Source organism: Vulpes vulpes, chromosome 8 (assembly GCF_048418805.1).
Source record: "Vulpes vulpes isolate BD-2025 chromosome 8, VulVul3, whole genome shotgun sequence".
In the NCBI taxonomy this organism is placed as follows: Eukaryota; Metazoa; Chordata; class Mammalia; order Carnivora; family Canidae; genus Vulpes; species Vulpes vulpes.
Window position 1 is genome coordinate 16,127,389 of NC_132787.1, and position 14,865 is coordinate 16,142,253.

Consider the following 14,865-nt stretch of genomic DNA (forward strand, 5'->3'; position numbering starts at 1 on the left):
CAAGTAAATTCTCTTTATTTTTTTTTTAACAAATTCTTAAAAAGAGTTTTATTTTTTAAAAAATTTTATTTATTCATTTGAAAGAGAGAAAGCATGAGCAGGGGGCTAGGGTGTAGTGGTGGCAGGGAGAGGAGAAGGGGGAGGAAAAGGGAAAAGTGAACTCCTCCCTAAGGAGAGACCTCAATGTGGGGCTCGATCCCAGGACATGGAGATCACGACCTGAGCTAAAGGCAGATGCTTAACCAACTGAGCCACCAGGTACCCCTTTAAACAGAGTTTTAGGCTATCCACTTTGGTATCCACAATTTTCAACTGGGAGAGTTACATTTAGCTTCTATTGATATACTGCCCTGATGTTAAGTTTAAACAACCATCACCCAGCTCAATATACTAGGTAACTGCAGATTTAGTATCATACCAGATACACAACTAATCTTCCAATTCACCTTTAAGAAAACACAGGAGGCTTTCAAAGGCTACTAGTCACAGCCCATCTTAGAAAAGATTACAGTTATCCTCTGGGATCTAAAATATCTTTGTAAGGCCTTAGGAAGTTATTTAACATTTCCTTTGACAAACAATTTCGAAAGAAAGCTTTCGGCAATATTGTACTTAACTTATAAAGCAAAGCAAATATTTTAGATGCTAGTAGGAAGGGTTCCACAGATTAATGGACTTACTCCAGTATTTAATAATTTTCTGTTGGGGAAAACATTTCCTTGATTATGGTCTTCTATTTTCCTATTGAGGCAAATTTTCTTTATTTCATCATCCTTGCAGGTTAACTTACACTGGCTGCTGTCACAGAGTATATTAGAAAAGTCCCCATTAGTAGACTGGACAGTTAGATCTCCAAATGGAGTATTTTGAAGAATGCCAAAAGAGTGGGCTCTGTTGGCGTACGTTTGGTAGGCTAAGGCTAAGTCTGAGTTCCAGTCTGACCGTTACACGCCTCGCTCCCACATGTATCCCATACGCAGGAATCTCGCAGGAGCTTTGCTCCGGTGATACCATCTATCTTGCCAGCAAATTTATTCCTCAGCATCATGATGTGCCAGGAATGCTGCTAGAATCTGTGCCTGTCAAATGGAAGATTCTGCTTGGGGATCCTTAGATGTACCCTTAGTGTGTGTATGCGTGTGTGTGTGTTGGGGGGGTGCTCAATCTTGCCCCTCAAAAGAGATTTCTCCCTACTGCAGTGCCCTGCCTGGATAAAATCAGTTCTATTGCCTGGAATCACAGTTATTTCCTAGCTACTTCTAGGCTTTTTTTTTTTTTTAAAGATTTTATTTATTTATTCATGAGAGACACAGAGAGAGAGTCAGAGGCAGAGGGAGAAGCAGGCTCCACGCTGGGAGCCTGATGCAGGACTCGCAGGACTCGATCCCGGGTCTCCAGGATCAGGCCCTGGGCTGAAGGCAGTGCTAAACTGCATGGGCTGCCCCATGCTTCTAGCCATTTATTTATTTATTTATGATAGTCACACAGAGAGAGAGAGAGGCAGAGACATAGGCAGAGGGAGAGGCAGGCTCCATGCACCGGGAGCCCAACGTGGGATTTGATCCCGGGTCTCCAGGATGGGCCAAAGGCAGGCGCTAAACCGCTGGGCCACCCAGGGATTCCCGCTTCTAGCCTTTTAAATGCAAAGAAGTCTTCAATGCTTCAATGTTTAAATGCATTGATGAGTCTTCAATGCTTTTTGTTTTACTTTCTCAAGTCTGGCAGATTTTTTACTCCTCTACTCCTTAGTATGTTTTTATATTCATTTAACAATATAAAACCATTAAATAAAAACTGTATACACAGAATAGTTTATATTCTTTTAAATATGAAAGAGGAAGCAGAGGGTCAGAGGTCAGTCTTAAGACTGACTCATTTAGCAGGAAAAGCAGAACTCTTTTTTTTTCCCAGGTGACTTCGGAACTGAATGATCTTTAATAAACATCTCCAAACATACACTCAATTTTGGGCTCCAAGTAATTCCTGTGACATTCTGATGTTCTGAGACTTTCAGTGTTTGTCCTTATTCTTGAAAGAATCATAGGCTAGATGAAAAGTAATCACTTAATTTAGCTCTCCAATTCACCATATAATCATAAATACAATTGCAGCAATGAGAGTTGGGGAATAAGACATTCAAGGAAAAATGACCGTGTTTTCAATACCAATTGGATATTGAAATGTATCCAATAGTGCATACTGGAACTCTACAATGATTACTGCCAGTATGTAAGAGTATTTATTCCTCATGCATCAGCCATAGCCTGAAGAGAAAAGAGGCCAAAGATTGGAGTTCCCATTTAGGCAACCCACAAAACCTTGATAATCTCTCTTTCGCTGTTTAGACACCTCTCTCCAGTTCACACATTTGCAAGTATGCTGGATTTCAGAGCAGCAGTGAGTGCCTTCATTCTTCTGCAATAAAAACTTCTCTGATGATCAGAACTACTGAGGAGTCCTCCCTGTTGCCAGAACCAATCGCTCAGTGAGTCAAACACTGAGGACTCAGGTCAGGAGCCTCCAAGCAGAGTATAATACATTCTTCCCTTGGGTTTGGTGGCTGATCCCCAAACCCCACTAGAATGTAGAGAAATTGTACTATTCAAAGCCAAGCCCTCTATACTTTCAACTTATGCTTGAAATGCCACCTTGTAATCCTTAGAGCAGTCCCCTGGCAGCTCCCTAAGTAATGCCGGGTTCAGTATAGATTTTCTTTAGGAAATCAAAGAACTGGCTATTTCTTCAAATTGTGCCAGCCTGCCATATCTCCTTTAACTGTAATTTCACCAATTCCCACCAATTCTCTGGGCAGAGATTTCCAGTAAAATTATTTATTCCCTTCTGAAAGTCTGAACTTCAAACGTTTATGCAGTTACTAAGTATAAATATCCAGCGTGAATTCATCTGAGGAGCCAGAACCACATGCTATTGGTGCAAGAGAATAAAAAGCAATAGGAAGTGCTGAGTCTCTAGATTCTCAGATATCAGAACCATCAGAGTCAGGACTGGTACTTAACCCTCCCATCTGTGACCTTCTGAAGGTTCCCAAATTTCACCATGATACACCTTTGTAGGATAAGTGGAGGACAGTCTTTTAAGGCAGGTATTTAAAAACCTGACAGCACTCTATCTTCCAGAGGTTCACACATGAGGTAGGTAAGAGCCACTGTAGTGATTCTCACACTTTTTTCCTCCTAAACATGGTTGTGTTAGGCAGATGGATGCCAGAACCCCAGACTTTCTTTCCAACTCAATGAAGCTTATATAAAAGAACGACCCCTTCAAGAAGTCCTGGTTCCTGGAGGCCACTACAGCCACACATGGCCTCCTTGGTGTATCCTCCAACTGTAGCAGGAGAATCATTACCTTTTCCACTCTGCCTCCTCTGAAAATCCTCTCCATTAAAGTCTCAATGAGTTACAGAGTCACACAGTTAATGCTTCAACATTTAGCATCAATAAACATCATGCACCAAAAGGAAGGGTGCAGGGAGGAAGGGTTAGGAGAGAACCCTTTCCTACAAGACTCAAAAGTCCAGCTTGAATAAAATAACTTCATTCTCTGAGCACCTTGCAAATCTGAAGAGTCAATTAAATTTACTGAATTCTTGCTGTCTGAAAACCACTATCTAGACACTATGAATAATATCAAAAGGGATAACATGGTTCTGTTTTAAGAGATTCTGTTTCTTTGCTTATGTCCAACCAGACTCCCAGAGATCTGCAGTATTCACTTGGGAACGATTCTCAGAATGATCCTGTCATACAACTCATTCTAATGCTGTTGGAAGGCTGTGTGTTGGAAGGTTTCTCTCACCTGGCTTGCAGTTCCAGTGTTCTCTCTTTCCCAGACACCTGGAAAGTATGTGGATATTCCTCATTGTGAGTCTCTATAATTTTCATTCCATCGATGCCGACCCTGGTTCGAACTGTGAATTTAGAGCCTACCAAGCTGAATCTTGGGACACAGTACAGCAACATGTTGTTGAACTGCAAGGAGACAGCACACACATCAATAAAAAGGAAAACAAAGAAGAAAGAAGAAAACAACCAATATTAAAAGTAGCCCTAGAAAAAAAACTCCAAGGAATTCCCAGGGGAATATCATACCCTCTACATGAGCAAAGTTACTTAAATACTATATTGAGACTTTACGCTTGTATCAAAATTACCTTATTTTAACAGTTATATTTCCCTTTATTGGTTCATAATATTTTGTTGATATTTAAGTAAATTTTTACTATTAAGAACATTAGTTCTTTTTTTTTTTTTTTTTTTTTTTTTTTTTTTTTTTTTTAAGAACATTAGTTCAATTAAATTCAGCAACACTTTATTAAGGACTTTCCATATATCAGGACCTAAAGTTCTCAACCATTTGTTGCAAAAGCTAAAGCCCATAGGCAACAAAATTTCTACTTGTTGTATCTTACAAAGCAAGTTTACAAAAGCTACTAGAGGAAACCAGTAATACTTAAATTATTTTTGCTGGTATGTTTAATATTAAGTTAAAAAAAAACCCAAGTTATTAGTTTAGAACACGTGCGGCTAGCACACTTAACTCTATGTAAAAAACTAAGTTACTGTTTTATATTGGCCTCTGAAGAATTTGTTATGTATGAATAGAAATGTCATCTATTTTCGCAAGAAGTTTTTAAAGGTCTTCTTTACTAGATCTTCTTTTAAAAGGAAGACTTTGTTTTGAAATAATCAGATTATGTATTATGCCTCATTTCTAGTCAACAATGAGCAACCCTTGCTAACCAGGACCAAACAGTAGGTTTGGGGAGGCACTTAATTCACTTTTGAATATATTCAAACACACAAAAGAAGGAAAGGCTAAATACTCAGGTTAATTGGTAGGCAGATTCCTAAAGAAGAGCCATACTTCTTCCTCCTTCATATTTATTGTTTCTAAAACTGCTTCTAGACTTACATATATTTTTCAAAGACAAGAACAACTGGGGACTTAAACTCTGTGCGCTATGAAATCTCTCATGTCTCAGGATTATTATCTATAAAATTCACAGGTTGTTTGGAGGGTTAAATGAAGAAAAACATCCTGTGTTGCCAGGTTCCATTTGGCTCCACACAGCCATCAAGGCAAGAGATGTTGAAGGACTTTTAAAACATTTCAACCGGCTTATGTGACGTTGCCCATTGTAGTCATTCTGATGAGCAAATTTCTCATCAGTTGTTCCTTGTACATTATTTTACAAGTTCCTATAACCAACGTCATAAATTTCATTTCCACACTGGAAAACATTTCAACCGGCTTATGTGACGTTGCCCATTGTAGTCATTCTGATGAGCAAATTTCTCATCAGTTGTTCCTTGTACATTATTTTACAAGTTCCTATAACCAACGTCATAAATTTCATTTCCACACTGGATAACGTAGAGATAAAAGGACACTAAATACACTTTTAACAGATGCATCTCAGCATCACATTTCACATTTAGATTCTAGAAGAGAACCATAACGACCTATCATTAATGGTCCACTGTATTCTAAGCATGGCAATCCCCAGCCTCACTGCAGGATATAGGATTTGGAGATTTGAAAACACTCTGAAAGGCTCTCATCACCATCCCCGTTGATTAAGGTAACAGCTTGCTGCTAATTGTTCCTGTGAACATTTTTTTTTTCCCTATCCTGTATGAAGGCCTTCTCAAAAGGTCAAGGCTATGACCGGTAGTGCAGGAGCTACAGAGCAGCCACCAACATGCAGAAGGCTTAACTTTTTTTTTTCTTTCTTCCTTTTTTCTTTTCCTTTCCTTTCTTTCTTTTAAAATTTATTTATTTGAGAGAAAGAGCGGGCAGGGGCAGAGGGAGAGAGAGAATCCCAAGCAAGCTCCATGCCCATCATGGAGCCCAACATAGGGTTCAATCTCACGACTTTGAGATCCTGACCTGAGCTGAAATCAAAAGTCGGACACTTAACTATGCCACCCAGGTGCCCCATGGTTCAACTTTCAAGACGGCAACCGCCATCTCATTTTTCTGCAAAGTAAGTGACAAATGTAATGTCATGGCATAAAATTTCTGAGTTATCTGATACTTGTACTCAAGTTCACTTTATAAAGTTCAGCAAAGTCTTATTTTATAGGAACACAGTCCATGAATGTGGAAGTTCCAGGTATTTGTTTTTTTTTTGTTTTTAGTGGTGACACTCATATAAGATGACAGACTATTTTATAAATGGTATGTTTCTCTTTCCATTTTATGCTTGCAGAATTATGCTTCCCCTACTATATGCTTCTTAAGTGGGACTTTACATTATAGGATTATTACATTATAGGATTATGCTTCCTCTATTATATGTTTCCTAAGTGGGACTTTACATTATAAACTGTCAATAATTTTTTATTAACCTTATACAACTCATATCACAATCTAATGCTAGTCAATAAATACCCCTTTTCTTCTTCCTAGAGGTGAAAGTAAGTAAGAGCTCCTAGAGGACATAAAGCAGAAGATGCCCTTCTCACAAAGCAGAAGATGCCCTTTGTTCCCTCTGTGAATCTTGATCCTGTGACAAAAGCCACCATCACCCTCCCTCTGGGTTTCTGCTGGTAGACTCAGAGAGGAAGTCAGAACAACTGCAGCACCAAGTCGATGGCTTTTCCTTTCAGTGCAGGAGATTCCTTTTTACCTGGGGGCCATAGCTTAGAAGTGGTTATGGACAAGTGATCCCTGGCTGGTGGCGGGGAGGGGAGGAGCAAGCTCTTAAAGTGCTAGGCTAGAAGCCAGTCTCAATTTTACTAAAAGCACAGGGACAGTCCCCCTTCCTGATCATCAGTGTTCCTCAACTACTTTTTTAAAGTGTCTTGAAGTATTTGAGTGAAACAGTTCAATTTCATGTTTCACCAGAAACAGTTTCATTAAAGCTTGTTCTAGAGTTTGTAAAAGTACATTGTTGGAGAAAATTTCCAGTGTCTGCTGTGTATTTAAAGCTTAAATGAGTTAAGGAGAAAAAAAGTGAAACCTGTGAAGCAACAAGGAAATAAAGATGAAAACAACAAAGAGCCAAGAATAAAATCTCTTGGGTCGTTCTATGGGATAATTTGGTGAGTTTTAAAAAAAACTTTCATATGTCAGGTGTGGTTATTTAATTTAGTCAACAGGTATCCTGCAGTAATATAAAAAAAGCATGGAGTGGAGGCAAGCAAATGTGCAAACATGTGAAGCTGAGCTGAAAGTTGAAATCAGATTCTGCATGCAATTTGGCTTTTTAGAGAAATGTAACATAACCAGAGTAGGATACAGAAGACTAGCCCTCATTTTCTTCCTAGGGACAAAGAAAAGTAAGAATGGTACTTCTAAAGTTGCTACATACAAAAAACCAAGATGTTCTACGGGAAGAAAAGCGTGTTGGCAAGAGGAGTGTGTGTGACAAGAACAGTGCAGGGGGTGGAGGTGGGTGGCGTGCAGGGATTAATAGAATGGACCTACAGAAATGCTTCTAAGATGGTCTTCACAAGACCAAAATGGCTTTCCAGTAACTCCTGCTTTATGACTCCATTTTCCTGGGAGGCAATGGCAAGAGAAGTTTGATAGCTTATAATAACTGGAACAAGATGGGTCCTTTCTTCAAAGTCACTACAGCTGTATTCCCCCAAGGCTCTTTGCCATCTGTCCTCCAAAGAGCTGCTTAATTTGGCTCTGCAACAAGGTATTCAACCTTAAACTATTTCCAGAATAATTCTCAAATGTGAAAATTAAACCAAGGCAATTGGTTAGACACAGAGCTAGAAGCTTAACTACTGAAACTGTAATACAGAAGAGGGAAAGGAGAATTGCCTAAGCCCATAAAGGAAGGGTGAAGGCAAAGGGAACACATGAACTCCCATGCATTTTGCCCAAAAGAGTGTATTAAGCATGTCTTTTTATTCTGTATTTTTGATGCTCTGACATCTTGGGGTTTTGCTGACAATGGAGGGACTTGTCCCTCTCAGGGTTGCCCACTTCCTAGAAGTAGTAAATGACTCACCTGCAAGCATGTCTTTCATACGGAAAGCAACCAATCCAAAGGCCAAATTCCGTTGTCTCCTTTCTTGAGCTCTTCTACACTGGGCCAGTATTCCCTTGCTCTAAACCCCCCAGCGCCAGGTACCAGACAACAGCCCCTGTATGCTCCAGAGCCTGATGGAATTATTTAAACTAGCAAATCCTAAATCTGTTTATGCTGCCTTGCCCTTCCCTTCTCACTGAACCCACAATAAAGGCTTTTGTTCACATTTTCTCCTTGCTCCCTCTGCCTCCTTATGGACCCCAGTGCTTTCTCATGTAATCCCCATGGTATAGCATGTCTCTCCTTTTGGGAATCTGTGAGTATAATGATCTTTCTCATGCAATCGTCTCCTGATCTGGTGGTCTCATCATACCTGAATCACAAAACCTATATTTCAAAATAAATAGACCTCTGAACCCTCAAGGACATCACAATCCTTCCTTTACACATTTTTAGCTCTCTTTGTAACCTCTGAGAAGTGAAGTACTTTTGTTGAGCTCAAATGAAGATTTTTACAGTTAATTTGGACAACATCTATCAACTTTTTAAAGTTACTGAGATGTAATTCACATAACATAAAACACTTTTAAAATGTACAATTCATGGTTTTTTTTTAACATAGTTGTAAACTGTGCAACCATCATTACTATCTAATTCCAGAATATTTCATGACTCCAAATGGAAACCCTGTGTCCATTTCCTCTTCCCCACCTGCCCCAGGCAACCACGACTTATATCCTGCCTCTCTGCATTTGCCTATTCTGGACATTGTACTTAATGAAATCATAGAGTGTGCACTTTTGTGAATGGCTTCCTTCACTTGTCACAGTGCTTTCAAAGTTCATTCATGTAGCATGTACCAATATTCTGTTCTTTTTTGCCATATAGTATTCCATTGCATAGACATCCTACTATATCCATATCTCCAAATATTTTGGCTATTGTGAACAATTCTGCTGTAAACATTCACATAAACATGTTTTGTGTAGATGTATGTTTTCAATTTTCTTGAGTTACACAAACTTGGGAAAACAGCTAGGCAATATGGTGACTTAATGTTCTTTTTGAAAAATGAGAGATACTGACCACCCCTGTGCATGATATTTAGTTCTTGTACATTTTCCTTTCAAAGGAGGCTGTAACCAGAAAGCAAAAACCTGTAAGCCCCCAATTAAACCCGTACTATGGCTGATGAGATGACTGCCTTGCAGCACAAAGTCAGACGTGAGTAATATGCTGAGAATTTATCATGTACCAGGCACTGGGCAGCCTCATGACCAATGTATCTCTGTTTCTGTGATTATAATAACAATCCTAACAATAACTAACATTTACGTAGCTTATTGTTACTCCATGTTAGCTATTAGTGTAATTATTATTATATCAATAGATACAGAAAAGAACTAGATTTAGGAGACTAAAAACATAATGGCCTGGATGCCCCAAGAAGAGCTCTTACATTTGAGATAAGCCCCAGACTAACGGTCATTTCCAGGAAGTAAAGAAAGGGACCGGGACCTACTGCGGTGAAAAGGAACTCTCTGGCAAATTCACACACTTTTCACAGAGAGATTTTAGGCACGAGCTTCACAACCTTGAGAATATATTTTCTCAAACTGGAAAGATCAAAAGTAGTGATCAGAGCGGATTAAGAAGAGAACTCTGGTCAGAAAATGGTACCTGTCAGCCTATAAGAATGAAAGGAAAGAGTGGATCTGAAACAAGGAAAATGTGAGAAAATCTATCAGTCCCCGCAACCCCGCCCCCCACACTGATTGATAGTTAAGATCATCACAGGTTGTGTGTTCAGCTGTGTGTTACTAATGTAACTGACACGTGGTAGGTAAGGACACAGAAAAATTATTTTTAAAATACCTTAGGATTGGTGTCCTTGAAAGAACAAGGTTTAGTTACTAAGGACAGTCCCTTCTGTGGAACCCTGGCAGTGCCGACTAAACCAGTTTAGACAGAATTGCTTTGGTAAGCAAGCAAGCATCCTGCTTTTCCAAGAGGTCCAGAACCACATTTATGAATTATTTGTATGTGACCAGCTCACACCAGAATACTCACTAAGAAAAGGTAGCGTTCTTGTGCTGATGTGTTCCGAGCAGCTAGCTTGAGGATCTGTCCCTCTTTTATGAGTTCATTTGAAGGATTTACAATGTCTTCTTCCTCTCCCAACATTTCATAAATCTCTAAGAGTTTTTTCAGGTTCTCCTAGGAAATTAAAACAAAACAGCAAGACCAAATAAAAGGAAGTTTTATCTTAGTGGCTTTAATAATACAATGACCTTAGCAAAAATTTGGATAATTCAGAAGGGAATGGGACTAAGCATAAATTTGGTATAAAATGTGTCAGTTATGGGCAAATTGAAAACTGGGAGAAGAGGGGAGAGGATTATTCCAGACAACACTAAACATTTTATAAAGAATCTTTTTTAAGAATAGACCCCAGTAGTTAAGGTTTTTTTTTTTATTTTTATTTTTTTAAGATTTTATTTATTTAATCATGAGAGACAGAGAGAGAGAGAGAGAGGCAGAGGCACAGGGAGAGGGAGAAGCAGGCTCCATGCAGGGAGCCCAACGTGGGACTCGATCCCGGGTCTCCAGGACCATGCCCCGGGCTGAAGGCAGGTACTAAACCCCTGAGCCACCCAGGCTGCCTTATAAAGAATCTTTTTTGTTGACCTGTATCAACTCGTTTTGGTTCACACCTGCAGATAACATGAGGCTATAAATTCTCTAACTACAAGATTCCCATTTCCTTTGTAAATCACTTACCATTTTTCTTATTGCACTATTAGAATGGCTTGCTGCTGTAGATATGATTTCAAGTGATTCTAGATGGGAAAAAAGAAAATTAAATAAATATATTTTATTGTTTCTATGCTATTAGATAGTTGAGTAACATATACAGCAAGAAGAAGAAAATCTTGACACCGCTGACCAAATCTGACACCAAAAGTTGGGGCAATTTCTATTTATAATATGGATACTTTTCAGAAGTTCATTTGTAAGCAGATTACTTGGAACTTGAAGGACATTTCCTTGTAAATAGTCATACACAACTATACATATAACCTGTAAAATGGACCTTCAAAATTAATAAATACCATGTATACCAGACTGGCACAAGGCACTTTGCCAGACGCTTTCATATATATTTTATGTCCCTTCATTCTTATTCAACCTTGAATGGAGAGTCTGTTAGCTAGCTCCTCTTGGCAGATGAAACAAATGGCAAGTGATGTGGCTTGGTTAAGGTCACACAACTATGATACTGTGGGGCCACACTGGAACCTATATCTTCTGTTTCAAAGTTACAACACTTCAGCAGTAATACTATTTTAGGAGTTTTATAAGCAAATTAATCACCAGCCATAACCAACTTTCTTTGGGAAAACGTACACAGTTCTAGTTTTGGTTGGATGAAGGGGAATCCTCTGATGCCAATGCTAACGGAAATTTCTTTTGCTGAGCAGGTGGTGTGAGAGATGGGAATGGGAACTGCCTGGTATGGGCAAGATAGGAGCTCTGGCACTCACTGCTCATGAAAAGCTGTGCAGGCTGAAGCCTCCTGCTGGATCAACCCCAGGGAATGCCCTCAATCCTAAATCATGTCCTGCTCTTTCTTTTCTATCTTATGAATACCAGCCTGATTAATTCTGTTACTGCAACAACCTCATTACTTCTGGACCAAATTCTCTCTGTCTTCTTTGTTCCATGGCTGAACAGAATGCACTTTGGTTGCTTTCTCCCCTCCTTTGGGTCTTTAAAAGCACTTCTGTGATTTCCTTACAATTTTAGTTTAAAGAGCAATGGGAAACCAAAGAGAGTTATAAAATACCCTATAGTGTTGCTAACTTTCTCATTTTTGTCGCTGCTACCTTAGGGCAAGTTTAACTCTTTGAGTATAGAGGAAACTGAATTTTTATTTAAATTTTGGAGGACTATCCTGATTGGGGCAATTCTGAGCATTCCCTGCAGGATTGAAGGTAGAGGGAGACAAAATAAAATAACCTGGAATCAGCAGTTTGAGGAGTAGCAGTGATGACCCCACCTTTAATCCTACCACTAGGTTGGCCACCAAAACCAACCACTCAGCCCAGATGAGTGGGAAGTGGGCATGAAGTGGAAAGTGGAAGAAGTCAAGTCAGGATAATTCTAAACTATAAAGAGGGAAAGGGAAGAAGAGAAGTTCCTGTGGTCATTGACTCACTTGGGTGGTGGGAAAAATCTATCAGAGAAAGCCTCTGTTCAAAAAAAAGACCCAGGCTGCCAAGACCAAAGTTTGTATTCTGTGTTCCTCCTCTCTCAACAGGGTTCACTTAAAATAATGACAAGAAATTATTAGCAAGGTACCAATGTTTTAAGATTGTACAACATTGTTAGTAATTGACATTAAGCCATTTCTATCTCTTAAATTTGTATCCTGCCTTTCAGTTACTTATTTTTTAATAAAAGAAAAATTTTAAAGTAAGCTATACACTGAAAGTGGGACTTGAACTTATGACCCCTAGATCAAGTCATATGCTTTTGTTTTTTTTATTATTTTTAAAGATTTTATATATTCATTTGAGACAGAGAGAGACAGAGAGCGCCAGTGCAAGCCGTAGAGCAGGGGGAGAGGCAGAAGTAGGCTCCCTGCTGAGCCAGGAGGGAGGGAGGGAGCCACCATCCCAGGACCCAGAGATCATGACCTGAACTGAAGGCAGATGCTTAACCATTTGAGCCACCCAGGCTCCCCTGCTTTGATTTTTTAAAAAGGCACGAGAAAAAAATAAAATAAAATAAAAATAAAAATAAAAAGGCACGAGAAAGTAAAGTATCGGAACTCCTGAACCTTAAAAAAAAAAATCCATTTATTAGTATCTAATGAAAAAATAGAAGATAACTGGAAGAATAAGGTTTTCCTGGGAAAATGTTAACTGACACTAAAAAGCATCATTTTCTCTTTTCTTTTAGGGTTGGTAGAGCCAACTTTGCTAGGGTTATTTTTACATAGTAAGTGTCATTTTAGCTTTCTTGGATGCATCAGCCTATCTAATTAACCAGCAGCACCCGTAATTCTGAATGGTTGTATTCTTCCTGTGAGAAGGTAATTGTGTATTGCTATTCCAGATGTCTCTAAGACTATAGTTTCAGATTTCCAAGTTAATGATTAACGTGAAATCAGCATGATAAATGTGATTTGCATTGCTCTAAACCTGTGATTTGGGCTCAGAAGTGCTTGCCTAATTGAGATGTTGATGACAATTTCCAGTGAGGTTATTTTTTGGCAGCAATATTTTACTAAATTGGCTGTGAGACACATCTTGCTCTTTAAATCACAAGGCTGCCTGGCCACTGGTTACCCCATAATAGAAAGGGAGTGGGAGAGAAGCATTTACTTTTAGCATCATTCCAGTCTGGAGAATCAGGGGGCAATTTCCTTAGGTAGTCCTTCAGGAGCATCTCATACCGGGGAATCCGCTGAACAGGTTCTAGCATGTGATGCTGCAAAGTCAAGCTCCCACAGATCTTCTGTTTCTATAATGAGAAAGGTTTTAAAGAAAGATAAAATTAAGTTGGCCAATCTAAAAACTCACTGTTGTACAGTATTTTTCTGTATTTTCAGTATTATCAAGGACAGTATTTCCTTACAAAGGGTGGTGTGTGAATCATTGCCTCAGATAGACCAAAGGCACTATTAAAAATGCAAATTAGGAACTCCACCCCAATCTATGAAACCACAATCTCTGAAGCTAAGGCCTGCAAATATGCATTTTTCAATACCCCAGATTCTTACAACATTAAAGTCTGAGACTCACTAATCTAGTATAAGAACAGAAAGAAAAATCAAGCAGAATTTTAAGGAAGATTCCAGATTGCTGGCAACCACTTCAATTAGTCACTAGAAGGGTTTCTGTGGCCACAGTATTGAATCATACTCCAGAGATTTTTCAGAGATGCATATATTTAATGAAGTTCACTAAGTACAACCGTATTAAATGACTTTAGACTCAGCAGAAACTATTTAATAATAAGGCTACCATAAATATCACTTCCTTTAAAATTAAAAAAGACTCCACATAGAAGAATGACAAGATTGAGCATCTTATTATCTCTCACAAAATTTTTAATTTTTCACAGGCCACGACAGTCTTTTCCATTAGAAACTGAACTCTGGAAATAGATCTCCTTTTCTTACAGCAAAATTGAGTCTATATCCCTTGCTTTCAATAAGCTGTTAATATAAGACAGGGAAAAGATTATTTGAAAAATAAGATGTATTCTTGTTCATATTAAACAAAGCAGGAATCCCATTAAAATATTCATTGAACTCATACCATGATAAAAGCACTGCAGGGAATGAAGGTCTTATTAAGACATGATGTTTGCATTCAAGCAAACAAGAAACTAAAGCCTTCAAAGAGGGCATTCAACATGAACTCTGATGAGCGCAGCCTCTGGTGGGAAGGAAAGTGAAGAAGACTAGGGGACAAGTGCATGAAGAGGGACATTGAAGAATAGGTCCACGGCCAGTGGGATATGAAACATGTTAAGTTTTGTTGGAAAATAAGATATATATGTGTGTATATACATATGGAAACATGGGATGAAGAAGAAAAGGTAATCTGGGGTAATAAGATAAGCTTAGTTTAGACTTGCTTCATCTAATGCAGAATTTCCTGCAGGAGAGCAATCTCATTAGAACTGAGATGTATAAACATTAATCTACTGCAGTGTGCCTTTAGGGGAGATGTGGGAAAATTAGTTTGGAAGTTATTGTTGTAGACCAGGAAAAAAGAGCCTGAAATCAACATGGAAGCTGAGGAAATAACAGCTTTCCTTAATAAAGTATAAAATTGTAA

The 14,865-nt window shown here is 38.8% G+C and overlaps 1 protein-coding gene across 7 annotated transcripts in view; it reads right to left on the reverse strand.

Moving 5' to 3' along the window:
- FGD4 (FYVE, RhoGEF and PH domain containing 4) overlaps positions 1-14,865 on the reverse strand; it is a 215,442-nt gene that overhangs the window by 17,804 nt on the left and 182,773 nt on the right. For all 7 annotated transcript variants that reach the window (XM_026000097.2, XM_072765608.1, XM_072765607.1 and 4 more), the window contains 4 exons: positions 13,402-13,540; positions 10,793-10,851; positions 10,082-10,228; positions 3,817-3,989 (listed from right to left, as the gene is read on the reverse strand). In XM_026000097.2, the coding sequence (XP_025855882.2) occupies positions 3,817-3,989; positions 10,082-10,228; positions 10,793-10,851; positions 13,402-13,540 (518 nt within the window). The remainder of the gene's footprint in view (positions 1-3,816; positions 3,990-10,081; positions 10,229-10,792; positions 10,852-13,401; positions 13,541-14,865) is intronic.